The sequence below is a fragment of the Danio rerio genome, chromosome 17, assembly GCF_049306965.1.
Source record: "Danio rerio strain Tuebingen ecotype United States chromosome 17, GRCz12tu, whole genome shotgun sequence".
NCBI classification, from domain to species: domain Eukaryota; kingdom Metazoa; phylum Chordata; class Actinopteri; order Cypriniformes; family Danionidae; genus Danio; species Danio rerio.
The window spans coordinates 8912130-8931546 of NC_133192.1; the positions used below are offsets into that span (position 1 = coordinate 8912130).

A 19417-nucleotide genomic window follows, 5' to 3' on the forward strand; every position below is an offset into this window, starting at 1 on the left:
GAGAAACAATAAATGTGGAAAAAGTGACTTTTTTTTGTTGTTGTTGTTTTTCTTTCCTAGAAGGCAGCAGATCAGATTTTCAGATTTAGCCATACAATGATTTCTTACATTTAAATAAACATGTTTTTTTCTTGGTAAAAACAATAGTTTTCAACAATGTCTATAAATTAAATATCCTCACTTTCATTTATTTATTTTAAATGACTGATAAAAGCTAAAGGAAGATTAGGTGACTGTCCTATTTACACTCATCGGCCACTTTATTAGGCACACCTTAATAGTGCCAGGCTGGACCCACTTTTCCTTTAGAGCTGCCTTAATCCTGCATGGCATATAGATTCAACAAGTTACTGGAAATATTCCTCAGAGATATTGCTCCATATTGACATGAAAGCATCACACAGTTGCTTTGGATTTGTCGGCTGTACATCCATGATGCGGATTTAAGGTTTTCTATTAGCTCGAACTAGGCCATTCTCCTTTGAACTTTGGCATCAACAAGGCATTCGCACCCACAGAACTGACGCTCACTGGATATTTTCTCTCTTTCGGACCATTCTCTGTAAACCCTAGAGATGGTTGTGCTTGAAAATCCCAGTAGGTCAGCAGTTTCTGAAATACTCAGACCAGCCCGTCTGACACCAACAACCATGCCACGTTCAAAGTCACCTAAATCACTTTTCTTCCCCTTTCTGATGCACGGTTTAAACTGCAGAAGATTGTCTTGACCATGTCTACATGCCTAAATGCATTGAGTTGCTGCCATGTTATTGGCTGATCAATTTGCGTTAACAAGCAGTTGGACAGGTGTACCTAATAAAGTGGCCGGTTAGTGTAAATGTTTGGCCTAAATTCACTTTACTGATCTATAAGTGATAAAACAGTCAGATTTCAGCAGTTCAGATTATTCAGCATAGTTTTCTAAACGTTAAACTGATTGTGATTTGCATTTATTTCTATGTTGAAATCACTCGAATTGTCATATTTCTGCTTTATTTTGGCTGGTTTCTGTCGTCGTGTGGTATAAGAACTGTAGTAGTAAGTCATTTTTTTGGATAAAATCATGCACATTTTAACATTATTATTTTATTATTGGAAGCAGAATAATTTAATAACACTGATAACCTATGCATCCCTCAAGGCCGACAAAGAAACTTTCCATTCTCTGAAAATGAAACGAAATTAAATTACACAAGGTTACTCGCTGCTACACGGCTCCTCTTCATGTGGATTGAATTTCTAGTTTGACCTTTGATGTCTGTTTGTATGTTTGGATTATTTCATTGCATTAAGTGAAGGTTGGAAATTTTAAATGCAATATTACATTTTATATTGCAGACCATAAATTTAATTTTATCAATGCAATTCCACTTCTTTTAGTATTTAGGCTTATCAGTTGTTTTATACTAACGTGTGCATATATACTGTATCCATTACTATATATGATTTAGTTTTATAGATATTGCAAGGAGCTAAACCCGTGTAACATTTACATTTGATTTGATTAATTTATTTTCGAACAGAAATATCATACATGAAATATCATTAACAAAAAATATATTTCAACATGGTTGAAAATAGTGATGAAGCACAGGCTTATTATTTTCCCACCCCATAACCACATACATCATTAGTCTATTACTTAAACTTATTTCTTCTTTTACAGTATCTCTTCTTTTAACATGAGACATATTTTATCCTTTTGGCATCTTGGACAAATTATTTGTTTGATTCCATTTGTACCTTTACATTTTGTAACATAGACCCCCCAAAATACAGTACTGCAAATAGGCATTAATTAAAATTTCATCAAACCTTTCTCAATTTATCCTTTTTCAATCACCTTCATCATTATATTCCTTTAATAATATACATTAATAGTATACCTAACGTACATTTGTGGCAATGAGAAAAGCAATAATTGTTTTATTATTATTTTTTTACATTTTATATATAATATGGCATGAAATTGGCTTTGAACAATGGTAAACATTAATAAATGTACAGTTGTCAAAATTATTATTATTAGATTTTTTTCTTTTTTCAATATTTGCTAAATGATGTTTAACAGAGTGAGGAATTTTTCACAGTATTTCCTATCATATTTTAGGTTAGGTTATTTTAGGTTAGGTTACTTTATTTGTACCCAAAGGTAGATTTGGTTTGCAGTCAAGAGTCCTCATCTCATAACAGTGCCACAAAAAGGAACTCAAATAGTAACAACAAATGAACAATAAGACATAAAACGTAAACATAAAAAGACTTATAAAGAAGAAATAAATAATCACTCACCCCTGAAGCAACACAGAGAAAAGTATGATGAATGCATGGCGATAAAAGCCAACAGTAGTAATTGTAAAAATATATATTTTTAAAATGGGTATTTGTTTTATTTATCTGTACATTTGACTTTTTAATGTTATATTAAAGTAATTGTAATTTAATTCAGTAATGTAAAGATGTTTCTGTTATTTAATTTTGTACAATTTTGTTTCCATTTGAAAATATTGTTCATTTCTAGTTGTTGCTAGATTGCACTGTATACTGTATCTCAGTTGAAAAATAAAAATTTCAGCATTATCAGTAATCTGTGTGTGCATTTTTCTTGACAATAAACAAGTCATCCCACTTGTTTATCGTATCGCAATCCTAAATCGCAATTTTGACCTTAAAGATTGCAATGTGATATTTCTCCCAAATCGTGCAGCTCTTGTGTAGGGGATGAGCAGTGTCACTTCAAATTGAATTTGTGATTGTCTTTAGCTGCCTGGTGTACACAGCCTGCATTTGTATGATTGCACACTTTCCACAGTCTGATTTGTGCTCATCTGTGTGTGAGCAGCCTTCCTAAAAACAACATCTTGTGTAGTTAAAATATTTAACTGAAGACATGACTCCTCACACCATCTGACAAAGTCAATAAGTACTGGACCATGACCTGTTTCATTATTATGAAGTTGGCTGACAACAACAGGTCATCTGGAGTCTTATTTTTTTATTTCGGCTGGAATAAAAGCAGTTTTTAATTTTTTTAAAACCATTTTAAGGTCAATATTATTAGCCCCCTTAAGCTATATTTTTTTCTGATTGTCTATAGAACAAACCATCATTATACAACGACTTGCCCAATTACCATAACCTGCCTAGCTAACCCAGTTAAGTCTTTAAATGTCACTTTAAGCTCAATATAGAGTCTTGAAAAATATCCAGTCAAATATTATGTGTGGTCACCATGGCAAAGATAAAAAGAAATCAGTTATTAGAAATGAGAAGCTATTAAACGTGTTGAAAAAATCTCTCCGTTTAACAAACTGAGTCAAATACAGGGGGGCGAATAATTCTGACTTCAACTGTACTTTGTAATATTTATAATTAATAATCAGAATTACAATTTCCATGGAATAATTCAGTTGCAGCCTTAGTGCACATTAATGGCCAAAGATATTTGTAGTGCTCTTATTCCCAAAAGACTGTAGGAATTTTCTCCTACTGAGTGGTGCATTGATTTTTCCATGTAAAACATGATGAGGTCAGCTATGGTTTAACAGGAAGTCTGTGAGATGGCTTTTAGTCAAAGGAAAGCCATCTGAAACTCATGAATGTGTTCATTTATTTTGTTTTGTTGGTTATCCCCAGGGCCATCTTCATCATTGTGGTTGGGTGCTTAACAATCAGAAAATATAAATGTCAGAACATATTGTGATAAACTTCGTCAAATGTTTGGGGAAATCCTAAACTTGCATGCACTTCAATTGTTTTTGAGTGAGCAGCGCTGACTTAAACTTTAATACAACAAACTCAATGAGATTGTTACATAAAATAATATATAAATGCATAAGAACTACAATGGCAAACTATTTATAGGGATTTACATTTGCAAATAATCAGCATTTTAACTATAAACCTATGAGGTTGTTGTTGTTCATTATACATAGTATATGTTTATTCATTGTTACCTAAACCAAATAAGTTAAGGTAACTCAAACCATTTGAGGAAACCGACTGCAACAAACCATTTAAAGTTGAAAAACTAATCCTAATGAGTACTGTGAGCTTAATTCATTCGAGTTAATGAAGCAATTTGAGCAAAGTAATCGTAATAAATAAAGAGAACTCAAACCAATTGAGTACTGTATAAGTTAAGGCAACTCAAACCGTTTGAGGAAACCGATTGCTACAAACCATTTGAGTTAAACTAATCTATATGAGTACTGTAAACTTACTCCATTTAAGTTGAAGTAATGAGGTATTTAATTACTTCATTACCTTCAACACTGAGTTCAAAACTCTTTTCAAATGAGTAGAATTAACTTTTAGTCAATTTTGAGTTAAGTACACTCTATTTAACAATGTATGTGATCTTATTAAAAATTATTCATACGTTATTAAAGTTATTAACCCTTGACCTGCATTGTAACCGCCTGAGTGATGTTTTGCCCATATGGTTCTCAGTAAAACAAACACAATTGATAAAAATAAAATGCAGAGAATTTTAGTGATTTACAATACACTTTACAATAGAAATTAACTTTGAGCATTTTAATAAATCTTGATTTAATCAGACAATATCTTTGGGCTTTTTAGCTATTTCTGAATTTTGTAAATAATCTGCAGATTTCTGCTGAACAATTTTGAGTGTTTGAGGAAAATTTAAAAACAATGACTTAATTTTTTTTTATTAAAGGTTAAATGCAATCAATTAATAAGCACCATTTGTTTGGTAAAAGGTGGTTCCTTTCGCTGTGGCGACCTCTGAAATAGAGACTAAGCTGAAGAAAAAAGTATAAATGAATGTTTGTTAAACAACTACAATAGGTCTATAATACATCCTCTTAAAGACATTATTAATAAACAAATTTTATTGAACAGACAAATCATCTAAAAATCTTAGATTTATATATCCAATATTAACAAATAAATATAAAAAACTAAATATTTTTAAGAAGTAGATAAATGTTAAAAAGTATTTAAAACTGAAATACATAGAAGTAAATATTTACTTTTAAATATTTTCTCTCCCCCACCACACCACACATGCCTAATTCAGGTGAGTGGGCTTGACAAACCACCTGCAGAAAACACTCTCTTTCATCTTTCTGGCACCCGCACCAGTTTTGCACACTTGCACGACACTTTCTTATAGGGCTGTGCGATAACGTGATATTTGATCGAGGACGGTCAAAATGATTGCACAATCCACTTTTTCAGAAAAATCGTTGTATTGCCATATAAAATATTCTTAAACAAACATGGTAACAGCATATTTTTATATTGGGACATTAGTTTGGTTGTATCGTACCTTCATAATAAGCAAAATAGTCTTAAAAAAACAACTTGAAAAAGAATGGGGATAAAAATCGTGAATCGTTATATGATATTTCTTCCATATCGCCCACCCCTACTTTCTTACTAAAAGCATTGTGCATTTATGATGGGTGCTACACACAGGTGAGTGTGCTTGACAAACCACCTGTGTGAAGCACAATTCTCTCTATAAAAAACACCCAACCTCCTTACTCTAGCACTTACCTCTCTAAGCACTAATAGTTCCTTTATGTAATTAGCACTTGTGTGACTTCTTGTTGAGTCACTGAATGCCTCTTTACCTTAGGTTGCTTTGTACAAAACTTACTTGCTTACTTACACCCAGGGATAGTTACACTATAGTTAATATTTAGCTGCACCATGCTGGCGTTTCATGACATCTAATTTTTATAAAGTGAATTCAGGCCAACACTCAACCCCCGACCTGGAGGACCAGAACACACACACACACACACACACACACACACACACACACACACACACACACACACACACACACACACACACACAAAGGACAATTTAGCTTACCCAATGACCTACAGCGCATGTCTTTGGACTGTGGGGGAAACCGGAGCACCCGGAGGAAACCCACGCCAACACGGGGAGAACATGCAAACTCTGAAATGCAAAACTGACCCAGCCGAGGCAACAGTGCTAACCACTGAGCCACCTTGACACCTACTGTATTGCTTTGTACAAAAGGATCTGTTAAATGACTAAATATAAATAGAATATTTACAGTATGCTTATATTAAGTAACAGATGTAATCACAGGGTGAACAATCTTTAATTCAGCAATCAAGTTTTCCAACAGATTTCTGTAGGCACAGATTCCATGTGGGCCCTGTCATGACTTATATACTACATACCTTCTTTGCCTTATTTGTCACTCTTTAATCTGTGCTTCCTTTTTCTTAGCTACTACAGACAAATGGACTGATCTCCAATCTGAATGTAAAGACAAAGGAACCTGCTGATGAATTAAATTGCCAATTTGAGGAAAGAGTACTTGCAGATGGTAGGTGAAACTGTCATCGCTCCCTCAATGTTTCCCACTGTGATAAGAAGAGCATGTTTATATAGTTGTAAATATTCATGTGCAAATATTTTATGTATTTATAATGCATTCTACATTTTTTATTTATTTGTCAGTCGGCTCTGGGTTTGTCACATTAAAAGAAGATGGCACAGAAACCCTCGAAGACCTACAGAATTTGGATCCTCTTCAACCAAATGCTAAGAATGAAAGCGGTGAGATGGTCAATGCTGGTGTGACTTTGAAAGAAGAGACTGAGGTGGACAGCCAGGTGAATGATATCAATGAGGTTGGCTTCAAAAGAATCTTCCGGTTTGTTGGATTCAAGTTGACCCTCAAAAAAGACGCATGTGAAAAGACTCAAGCAAATGAGCAAAAAGAGACCGAAGAGAATGAGCAAAAAGAAGACAATGCCTCAGAGGAGGCCAAGGATGAGGATAGTGACGTGGCTGCAATTGAAATCACACCTGATGAGACTCATAAAAGTGAGGAGTCTTCTGATGCAGCAGAACCTCCTTCACAACAAACAGACAATGAAACAGAGCTGGATCAGGACATAAAGATAGTGGAATTTCATGTGGTGGACACACCTGGTAAAGAAATGGAGAAAGAGTCGAGCATTGAGCCAGAGGAACCAATGTCACCAATCAAGCAATTCTTTACACAGGGAATCTTTGCCAGTTTAAGAAAGAAAAAGAAAGAAGAGGAAATACAAAAAGAGAGCAAGGAAGAGGAACTCAAAGAAAACGAGAAGACAATTGCTGAAGAGGAGGCTGAAAAACAGGACAGTAAATGCATGTGCCTTGACATCCCTTATATTATATCAGAGGACGGCAAAGATTCACAGGAGAAAGGCGATGACAGTTTGTTACCAGAAGGAGAGCTTCAGAATTCTTTAGAGAAAGATAAGGTACAAGGAAGTCCACTTAAAAGACTTTTCCGGAAATTTTCCTCAAGAAGGCAACGAGAAGGTAAAGCTGCGGAAAAGGTGGCTGAGGTTGAGGAACAAGTCTCTGAACAGCCAAAACCATCCTCAGAGCTTGGGAAAGCAGAGGAACCATTAATTGGGGAAACAGTAATTGAAGAACCAACAGTCGGGGAACCAAAACCTGCTGATGAGCAACCGGTGGGTGATGTAGGCCCTCAGGAGTCCAAAAAGAAATCTGACACCACTGTGTCTTGGGAGGCACTGATTTGTGGTGGCTCTGCTAAAAAAAGGGCTAGAAAAACAAATGAGGATGAAATGTCAGACAAAGGACAGGAACATGATAAAGTGACAGATTCTCCACTGGGAAGTTCCATTGAGGGTGATTATGATCATCTGACATCGTCGAATGAACAAACTGGAAGTCCTGCAGAAGGGGAGGTGGGATCCACATGGAAAACTTTTAAAAAAATGGTCACCCCAAAGCGGAAGGTTAGACCCGGAGAAAGCAGTACGCCTGAGCAGATACCTTCAGATGGGGAAATGAGCAAAGATGAATCGTTTTCTAAGAAGAAACTTATTCCAGGTCATAAAAAGAGAAAATCTGAGGCAAAGCAAGACCAGACATCCTCTGATGAGGTTGCTAAGGATCATGAATCAGATGATGAAACGCCAGCTATTATTCCATTGTCTGAGTATGAAGTGATCGAGCCTGAAACTTTGAAGGAGATGAACGAGCAACGAGTTGAAATCACAATAGAGCATGAGATGCCAGAGATCCCATCACAGGCATTAGAAAAGGACACATTCAAGACTGTAACTAAAGTTTCAAGTAACACTGCACCAGCAATTATACAATCCCTCTCAGAGGACTTTGAAGAACTCACAGACTTTTTGAGCAAACATCAACAACTGAGTGATATACCAGAGGAAGGCATCGAGGAAAGCATTGAAACACCAGTATCATCTGCTGAGTGGACAACACAAGATGACACCTTAGCTGAGGACATTGTGGAGTTGACAGCTGATGCAGTTACTGCCCCAGAACCAGAAAGTATTTTGGGGGATGACACGACTGAAATGGTTTCAGCTCTGTCACAGCTAACTGAATCACCAAGGTCATCTGGACATGTTACACCAGTGTCGGCTGAATATGACGTACAAACATCAGATGCAATTCTACATGAAGCTATTCAATCCATTTGTATGACTCCAAGTGTTCAATCAATAACTACAAAAGATGAAAGTCAAAAATCGCTGGCTGTGTCATTTTCACCTTATATCGTACAGTCATCCACACCAGAGGAAACAAAGGTTTTGGTTGCACATAAGAAAACGGAGGCAACAGCAATATGCATAGGTCTAGTATCTCAAGAAATTGAGTCTGTTGAAAAACATCTCCCTGCACCCTTAGTGGAGGCAATACTTGAGATCTGTGATACTGTCCCAACTGAAGTAGCCTCTGATAACTTTACAGATGAACATGAAGTTGCGGGAATTGGGACAGATGAGGTCTATGAAGCTGAAATCAAGGATGTGAAGACTGAGTTTCAGGAAAGAATTGTAAATGAAGAAGAATCTACTTCTGAAAGTGAACGAGACATAGAGCAAGTCATTCAGTTAGTGACAGAACCACTTGTGGATGAATCAGAGGAGACTCATATAAAGGACAAAAAAGAGGAAAGTACAACTGGTATTGAACTTAGACAAGATATCGACACAATGCAAAGTGAATCTGGCCTGGATCAGGTTATGTTAGATATAACCCATGGTCCTGAATTGGAGTGTCCATCTTATTCAACAGATGAAATTGCATATAATCAACTAGCAGCTGGTGAACCTACACTAGATACAATTTCTCAGGTAGATGAACAAGAAACTGTAGACAAAATTCTTGATATTACCAAAGCCATAGATGCCCCTGTAGAAGACACTGCCTCAGCAGTGGAGTGTCTGGAAATCAAAGAGAATGTTAATATTATTAGCCCAATTACAGATCAAATACAAGTAGAGACAATAGTGTTAGAAGATAGTTTACAAATAAAAGATGTTCCATCAATACAAGCTGATGTAAAAGATGCTGATTTATCAGTAGATGATTCAGGTGACATGTCCATCAAGGACATCGGTGAGAAAATGGAAGCAAGTGGTGACGAAAAAATTGCACAGCAGGAGATTAAGGAAGATCATTTAGAAGAAGAGACTGGGGATGTTGTTTCCTCGGAACTTGTTCAAAATGTTAAGGCTGAAAATATAGCAGAATCTATAGATGATTTATTAGTAAAAGAACAGTTGCCAGCCGAGAAGGCATCACTTACAGAACCTGTATTAGAGAAGGCTAAAGAGGCCCATAAAGATGTTACTGATACAGATGTGGATGACAAAGTGGTGGACAATGCACATGACCGAGCTGACAGGATTTTTGTGAAAGACGAACTTGCACCAAAGAACGAGCAACCTTTAACAGACACTGATAGCAATGAAACTGAGAATCAAGATCTTTCAACCCATTTAAACAGTATGAGTGAATCTCCTGGCATAGTTGTTGGAGAAACTGAAAAAGGACAAACTGAAGACATAATACCTGTTGTTTCTGAGTTTTCAAAAGATGTACTTGAGCCCACAAAAACACCAACAGAACCTGAAGTTAGCTGTGAAGCTATACCAACAAGTCTAGGGATACCTTCAGCAGAGGTGGAAGTAAAATCTATACCAGAAGAAATTGTAACTTTTAAAACAGAGGAGTGTAGTCAAGACATCCAACAAAATGAACAGCTACAAACAAGTGAGAATAACAAGACTAGCAAAGTTTTAGAGATGGTTGCCATTACTGAGAATACAACAAAACAATTAGAGCAAGAGAAAGCTATAGTGGCCGAACCAGAAGCACAGGTACTGACAATGTCCGAGCTACCAAAGGCAACAGAACAAGAGGGTGATTCATCTGAAGTTACTGTAGTTCACGGGGAAGCAAACGATAGTGACCAGGCCCAAGCAGTGACATTAACAGATACAATAAGAACAGCAGTTCAAGATGAAATATATAAAGAGGCTGTTGCTTCCATACTGAAACCAGAAAGGGTTGACTCAAGGATGACTGTGACTGAAGAAAATGAAGCATATGCAGATTCTATGCAAAAATGTGAACCCCTTAGACAGAAAACAGAAATGACACTGTCAAAAGAGTTGCAGGTAGACAAGACAAATAATAAAGATGAAATACTAGCGGTGACAGAAGTAATTCCCAAAGAACAGGTGCCACCACTGAGGTCTGAAGTGACAGCAGAAATGCCAGATGTTACGGTTTCTGAAGTACAAACAAAAGTAGAGAGTGAACTCAGGGCTGCAACGCTTGAAGTGACAGAACCAAAGGTAGAAATGCCAGTAATAACAGAAGTTACTGTAGAATCAGCTGTAGTAACTGAACCTGAGGTAGAGAGACCTATAGTAACATCAGTTGTTGCAGAACTTGAAGTAGAAACACCAGTGGTTACATCTACGACAAAAGCAACTGATACTCACACTTCCCAAATCATAGATGCTGACACAACAGAGCTGACAACAGTGATCAAAGAAGATGTGGAAGAGAAGCCCACTGTGATTTCTGTGGTAGTTACACCAGCTACACCTTTAGATGAAGCAACACCAGTTCTAACTCAAAGCCATGAGTCAAGGGTTGTAGATGAAGTAAAAGACGAAAGTGTTGAGCCAAGAGCAATAGAAACACCAAAGGTTGAAGCAGTGATTGTTAGATCTGTGTTGGCTCCAGCAGTAGAGATACAGAATGTGATTCCAGTGGTAAAAGCACCAAATCTTGGCTCAGTTACAATGACAGAGGGTTCGTCTCCAGTAGTAGAAGCAACAGTATTAGAAACAACAGCTGCCACAGCAATAAAACCCGATGTGGTAGAGATCCCAGTGGTACAGACACCAAATATAGATTCAGTGATAATGTTACCAGCTATAACATCTGTACCTTCAAAAGAAGTTACCCTAGATTTGACATCATTTGCAGAAACACCACTTGACAATGTTACAGAAATTCCCGTTGTTTCGCTCACATCAGTAAAACCAACTGTTGCTGCATTAATGCAGACACCAGATGCTGAGATACAAGCAAGGATTCCAATGACAGTAACAGAAGTTGCATGTCCTGTAGTTGTTACAACAGATGTAACTCCAGTAGCACCCGGAGGAATTGTGATCCCAGCAGTAGAAACTCCCCATGCAACTTCATCTACAGTGGTATTAAAAACACCAACTCAAATCTCAGTAACTGTAACAGAAGCAGAAGCTCCAGTCACAACATCTGTGGCAGCATCAGCTGTAATCCCAGTAGAAGAAACAGTCAGAGTAAAAGAGACTTCCCCTCCTGGAGTTGTTTCAGTAACTGCAGCAGTAGAAACTCCTGCCACAATCCCTGTTGTACAAACTCCAGCTGTAAAGTTGTCTTCATTGGCAATGGTTGAGACACCAGTAGTAACGCCAGTGGTACTAATGCCAAACCAGGTTTCAGAGAAAGCAAAGGAGACTGCACTTTCAGCAGTCATTTCAGCAGTAGAAACAGCTCCTGTGATCCCAGCAGAAGAATATCCTGTTGTAAAGTTAACTCAAGTTGCAGTGGTTGAGGCACAAGTTGTGCACCCAATGGCAGAGACACCAGGACAAGGTTTGGTCCGATTAACAGAGACTTCACTTCCAGCAATTGTTTCAGATGTAACAGCAGCAGTAGAAACACCTGCCATAATCTCAGTTGTAGAAACTCCAGTTGTAATGACAACACCAGTCACAAATTTTGAATTACCAGTTGTGAGCACAGCGGTAGAGATACCAGGCCTGGTTTCAGAAATAGTGAAAGAGACTGCATCTCCAACAGTGGTCTCAGCAGAAGAAACACTTCCTGTGATTCCAGTTGTACAAACTCCCACTGTAAAGTCAACTGAAGTTGCTGTGGTTGAGCCACCAGTTGTGACATTAGATCAGGTTTCATCGCTAGTATCAGAGACTTCACCTCCAGTAGATGTTTCAACAGTAGAAGCACCTGCCGTAATACCAGTTGTGGAAACTCAAGTTGTAAAGTCAACTCCAGTTGCAGTGATTGAGATACCAGTTGTGACCCCAATGGTACAGACACCAGGTGAAGTTTCAGTGATAGTAAAAGAGACTGCACCTCCAGCAGATGATTTATCAGTAGAAACATCTCCTGTAATGCCAATTATAGAAAATCTAGTTGTAAAGTCAACTCCTGTTTCAGTGCTTGATGCACCAGCTGTAACCCCAGTGGTTCAAACACCAGGCCAGGGTTCAGCCAGTGTAATAGAGACTTCACCTTTACCAATTGTTTCAGGAGCAACTGCATTAGTAGAAGCACCTATCATGATCCCAGTTGTAGAAACTCCAGTTGTAATGGATGAGATGCCAATTATGACCAAAGTGATACAGACACCAGGTCAGGATTTAATGATGGTAAAAGAGACTACACCTCAGGTAGTTTCAGCAGTTGAAACACCTCTAGTAATACCAGTTGTAGAAACTCCCGTTGTAACATCAACTCAATTAAAAGCAGTTGAGGCAACTGGTGTGCTCCCAGCAGTACAGGCACTAGCCCAGGATTCAGTCAGAGAAACAGAGACTCTACCTCAAGCAATTGTTTCAGGAGTAACTGCAGCGGTAGAAGCACCTACCATGATCCCAGTTGTAGAAATTCCAGTTGCAATGGTTGAGATCCCAGTTGTACCCCCAGTGGTACAGGGACCAGACCAAGGTTCAGTCAGAGTATCAGAGACTTCACCTCCATCAGTTGTTTCAGGAGTTACTGCACCAGTAGAAACCCCTGCCATGATCCCGGCTGTAGAAACACTTGTTGTAATGTCTACACCAGTTGCTGCGGTTGAGACACCAGTTGTGACCTCAGTGGTGCAGACAGCAAGTCAGGTTTCAGGAATAGTAAAAGAGATTGTACCCCCTGCAGATGCTTCAGCAGTTACTTCAAGAGATGAAACTCCTGCTGTAAATTCAACTCCAGTTGCAGTGGTTGATCCACTTGTTTTGACCCCGGTGGTACAGATATCAGAGCAGGTTTCAATGAAAGTAACAGAGGCTTTACCTCCAGCAGAGGTTGAGACAGTAGTTTTGACTGCAGTTGTAGAAACTGCAGTTGTAAACCCACCCCCAACTGCAGTTACGGAGACACCAGTTTTGACCCCGGTGGTACAGATATCAGAACAGGTTTCACTAACAGTAAAAGAGACTTCGCCTCCAGCAGTGCCTGAGACATCAGTTTTGACTCTAATAGTAGAAACTCCTGTTGTAATACCAGCTCCAGCTGCAGTTACTGAGACACCAGTTTTGACCCCCGTGGTACAGATATCAGAGCAGGTTTTACTGAGGGCAGAAGAGACTTCACTTCCAGCAGTGGCTGAGACATCAGTTTCGACTCCATTAGTAGAAACTTCAGTTGCAAAATCAGCTCCATCTGCAGTTACTGAGATACCAGTTTTGACCCCGGTGGTACAGATATCAGAACAGGTTTCACTAACGGTAAAAGAGACTTCGCCTCCAGCAGTGCCTGAGACATCAGTTTTGACTCAAGTAGTAGAAACTCCAGTTGTAATACCAGCTCCAGCTGCAGTTACTGAGACACCAGTTTTGACCCCCGTGGTACAGATATCAGAGCAGGTTTCACTGAGGGCAGAAGAGACTTCACTTCCAGCAGTGGCTGAGACATCAGTTTCGACTCCATTAGTAGAAACTTCAGTTGCAAAATCAGCTCCATCTGCAGTTACTGAGACACCAGTTTTGACCCCCGTGGTACAGATATCAGAGCAGGTTTCACTGAGGGCAGAAGAGACTTCACTTCCAGCAGTGGCTGAGACATCAGTTTCGACTCCATTAGTAGAAACTTTAGTTGCAAAACCAGCTCCATCTTCAGTTACTGTGACACCAGTTTTGACCCCGGTGGTACAGATATCAGAGCAGACTTCAGTGAGGGTAACAGAGACTTTACCTCCAGCAGTGGCTGAGACAGCAGTTTTGACTCCAGTAGTAGAAACTCCAGTTGCAAAACCAGCTGCAGTGACTGAGACACCAGTTTTGACTCCAATGGTACAGACACCACGTCAGGTTATAGTGACGGTCACAGAAACTGCACTCCCAGTAGTTGCTTCAGCAGTCAATGCTGCAGCAGAAAAACCTTTTGTGGTCCCAGTTGAATCTTCAGTACTAAAGCCAACTCTAATGACAACACCAATTATGACTTCAGTGGTAGAAAGGTCAGTTCTAAGTCTAGTACTAGAAACTACAGCACCAACTACAATTGCATTGACAGAGAGACCTGTTATGATCCCAATGGTACAGACACCAGCTTTGGTGTCAGTGATCGTAAAAGAGACTGCACCTCCAGTGGTTCTACCACCTGTGACCACAACAGCAAAAATACCAGTTAAGAGCCCAGCGGTAGAAACTCAAGCAGTAAAGCCAACATCAGCAGCGACAGAGACACCCATTCCTGTCGTCCCTATATCAGAATCACCTGTTGTGACCCCAGTTGGAGAGCAGGTAGCAGAGACACTAACAACACCAGCCACGCCCTCTGTAATAACACCAACAATTGAGACTGTGATGGAGTCACCAGCTGAAGTTTCAGAAGAAAAGGCAAAGCAGCAAACAGAAGTAGCAGAGGCACTTACTTTAGCCCCAGTTGTAGAGGCACCAGCTACACCTCAACCTGTTGTGACACCAGATGTAAAGGAAGCAATAGTGCAAGTAGTTGCAGAGGATAAAAAGGAAGCAAATACAGAGCCTTATGTTGTATTTGAAGATGCTGTACAACAACAAGAGGTAAATACATCAATTCAAGAAAATCCTAAAGGTCCCATGCCACATAAGGCTGTAGTTCCTTCTACAGAACCTCAGCCAGAGATGGAGGAGGACGTCTGGGAGGATGCTGTCGATAACATTGGAGACTCCCACTGTCAGTTGACACACACAGAGGGTGAATCCCAAGATACTGCTGCTAAAGAAGCATCCGAAGCCGTAATTTGAAAGTGACGTGCTAAACCACAAACAGTGTTTTGTTAGTAAGTGACTTCATCATATTTCTATATTTTCCAAGTGGTGCTCGCTGCAGAGCCATTTGAGGAGAGCTGAGCTCCAGCGAGGGGGAGCTTAAGCTTGAGCTCCACCTTTTTTGCACTTCTTCTACGAGTGATGTCACTGGGGGTAGGGTTAGGGGTGGGGTTGGTGTACGCATTAAAACAGCTTACAGGAGGAGGAGCGACAGCTCATGCTCCCCCTCGCTGGAGCTCAGCTCTCCTCAAATGGCTCTGCAGCGAGCACCCTCTCAAATTATCTGTTAAAGCTTTTTTTTTGTTAATGAAAATACTGATTGTATCATTTCAGATCCAAGTTTAACAACAAAAGATAAGAACTTCTACATCTGGAAGAAGCCACGTGCAGCACAAAATCAGCCAGGGCTCACGTTTCTATACAACAAAGAAATTACCACACTACTGAGAAGTAAAATTGCTTCATCAATTTCCTTGACGTTCTTTGATCAAGCATTACATTTTACTTTGACAAAGAAAATATTACAGTATTAAAACTATAAAAAGCAGCTATTTTATCATATTTATACTAAGGATATTTGTCAATGGGCTTATTATTTTTATCCTGACTCTGAAGTTAGCTTATCAAACAATATGCTGTTACAAAACTGAAACAAAAAGTTTTGTTATAATATAAAAGTATTTGTACGCATTATATCCTATAGATGGCATGTTGAGTAAAACAATTGTCATTGCTGAAGGCAATTACGATGACTTGTATTTTAAAAAATGTACTAATTAATTAAATAATGAGGTATATTTATTTTAAACCATCATATGCCTTTTGATAAACCTCTTTCTTCTATACTCTAAATAGTAATTTACAGTTTACCAAAGCTGTAATGAGTATTAAAAGTTTAAAAACCACAGTCATGCTTCATTAAGAGAGGTGTAAATGGTGTTCAGTGAGATTAAGTCACTTAATTTGTGACTAAAATGTAATTTTTTATACACTCTGCTGTGTGCCATTGTTAGAAATGAGGTTTCATTTACAGTTTAAGAAGTACTTGACTGCTCTTAGCATAAAATAAGCATGCTTTTTTTTGCATTTATTGGCTTGTTTTTTTCACTCAATATTACAGACCTATTATTACTGCATATGTACCCAGTGGTTTTACTTTTTTTAAACATTATATAAGCTACCATGCCTGTGTTTAAAGCATTTGAACTGACAGAATAAGCCAGTACGGCGTTGAAATCAAGATTTGTTTGATGAAGTGTTTGAAACCACCTGTACAGAAGGTTTGAGTATATTATACTATGCATAATTGGAGGAATTGCAATATTAACAATCCCCTAAAATGAATGGTCTCAAATTCCTGGAGGGCCACAGCTCTGCATATAGTTTAGCTCCAATCACCTCCAACTCACTGCTGGTTATTAGGGTATATGCAGAAGGACTTTTATTTTTCAGTGACCTGACTCAAGTGCTTCCGGTGAACTATGTATTGTTTTAATTAAAAATAAATGATCTTCAAAGCCTTACTGATATACAATATAAAGTGGGTCTCCGATTGTACAAGAAGCACTGCAATAAATTAAATTTTTTCCACACCATGTGTTTAAAATATGAACATTTATTTTACCCCAGTATATTTAATAGCATTTCTGTGCTTGCCTGCTGATCCCGATGGGCAGGCGTGTGTGTGTGTAAACGACTTTTTATCTCATTTTATGCTTGAACAACTAAATCAGGGTTGTCCAAACTCGCTCCTGGATGGCTGGTGTCCAGGAGAGTGTACCTCCAACCCTAAACAAACACATCTGAACCACCTAATCAAGCTCTTAAGCTGCGGTCACACTGGGCTTTTCCTCCCATAGACTTCCATTCATACGCACGAGAATGCGTCAGGCCGGAAACGCAGGGTCATGCGTCAAGTTTCGCAGGTTGCTGCGGTGCAAGGTTCAAGCTTGGTGAACTCTGACCTGACGCATCACATGACCGCGTGAGAACAATCGAGGATCAAAACATGACATCTCTGGACAGAAATTGAAAACATGGAGCAATTGCTCGCATTTAAAAATGTCTAATAAGCTTGTTTAATCCCGCCCCATTTCGCAGCGCCGCATGACAGAATATCACATGCTTAAACTCTAATGTGACCGCAGCTTTACTAGACATTACCAGAAACTTTCTGGCAGGTGTGTTAAAGCACGTTAGAGATAAACTCTCCAGGACTGAGTTTGGACACCCCTTTTAGTTCACACCCCTGAACTAAATGAACACTTAAGTCTGTTTACTGATTGTATTTCAATTACATTACAACATCAATGCTGTAAAAGAAACCGTGTAAAATTGAAAAAAGTCACATTAACTGTTCATTGGAAGTTTATCTGTGTGGAAAGACATCAAATAGAAAGGCCCCTGGAGGGCTGGTGTCCTGCAAAGCTTAGTTCCAACCCCAGACACACCTCAGCTAGCTAATCAAGCTCTTTCTAGGTATACTAGTAACTTTCAAGCAGGTGTGTTGAAGGAAAATGGAGCTAAACTATGCAGTACACTGGCCCTCCAGGACCGAGTTTGGACACCCTTGCTAGTCTCTAGTGGTCTTAGGGTGCTTTCACACCTGCCTTATTTAGTTCGATTGAACTGCACTAGAGTTCGTTTTCCCTTTTGGTTCGGTTCGGTTGGGCAGGTGAGAATGCAGCAATCGTACTCGAGTGCGCACCAAAAGCGGACCAAAGAAGCATATCAAGACCTGCTTGAAGAGGTGGTCTCGGTACACTTTCAAACGAACCCTGCAGCGGTTCGTTTGTGGTGAGAATGTGATCCGTACTAAAACAGGTCCAACCGCAAAAAGTACTGCGCCTTTTGGACTAATCCAGCTGCCGTAGGCCGATGCGCTGTGCATTGTGGCATATGGAGGAAAAATATTTGTTGAGAGTGCTTTACCAACAGAGCATTGGCATTTTCCCGCACGAATTCCAACCAGTCAATAAGCAGTTTAGGAAATATGTTCAACAGCATCTGGCCAATGAGAGATGTGGATTTTGTCAGATGACTGCATTTTGGTTCGTTTCAACTGGTTCGGACCAAAGCCAGCAGTGTGGTGTGTAAACAACCAAAAGACGGCAGAAGATGCAACAATGTATCATTTATAGCATTTGGTCCGGACCAAAAGGAAGCGAACTACAGATGTGAAAGCACTCTTAGGGTGCTTTCACACCTGTAAATCGATTTAGTTGTTTCGAAACAGGGATTATAAATGTTACATTGTTGCTCTTTGCTCTTGTTTCTAATTGTTTCAAAAAGTTTCTAATCGGACCAAAAGAGCTAAAACAAGTCACGTGCGAGTAAACTCTCCTCACATTGGTCAGAGTGTCAGGGTTTATTTTGCAGCGTACCGCTAAGCTGTCAGGAGAGGTGGTGGTTTGATAGTGATTGACAGGGTGCGCGCGCGCGATGTGTCTGAGGAGAGATGCGGTGGGGAGGGGTGAGAAGGGTGCGCGACATAGTCTATTTGAGGACCAATTAGGGAGACCGAGATTACCGGGAGATCATCACTCGTTTGCGGGCATCCGGAGACTCGCGAAACTTCCCGCCATACTCATAATTCTCTCTTCATATAGCCGTAAGCCTATTACATATCCATAAAACACTGTGATATAACCGCGCTCGGATCGGATCGCTTTCTCACTGTAATCGAACCGCTCCAGGGTTCGTTTCAATCGAGCCGAGACCACCTCACTCAAGCGATCTCGGAGCGATTACTTTGGCGCGGAACAGAGCGCGATTGCCCTGTTTATATATGCCAAACGAACCGCGCTAATCGAGACACGTTCCGAAACAAAAGTGTAGGTGTGAAAGCACCCTTAAACACCTTGATTAGTTGGATAAGCTGTGTTTGATTAGGGTTTGAAGCAAAACTGTGCAGAGCTGCGGCTCTCCAGGAATCGAGTTTGAGACCTATGCACTAAATACAGGGATATAGTTCCTGGATTCTGACGCATTTCAAAATGTATGTCTTAACATGAATTATATTTCAAGTTTTATTTAAATAAAGGAAACTTTACCCATCTGTGGCT

At 39.3% G+C, this 19417-nt stretch overlaps 1 protein-coding gene across 1 annotated transcript in view; it reads left to right on the forward strand.

Moving 5' to 3' along the window:
* akap12a (A kinase (PRKA) anchor protein 12a) overlaps nucleotides 1-19408 on the forward strand; it is a 22557-nt gene extending 3149 nt beyond the window's left edge. The window contains exons 2-4 of the mRNA XM_005158609.6: nucleotides 6244-6343; nucleotides 6478-15364; nucleotides 15687-19408. Of these exons, the coding sequence (XP_005158666.1) occupies nucleotides 6244-6343; nucleotides 6478-15329 (8952 nt within the window). The 3' untranslated portion in view covers nucleotides 15330-15364; nucleotides 15687-19408. The remainder of the gene's footprint in view (nucleotides 1-6243; nucleotides 6344-6477; nucleotides 15365-15686) is intronic.
* Nucleotides 19409-19417: the final 9 nt, after the last annotated feature.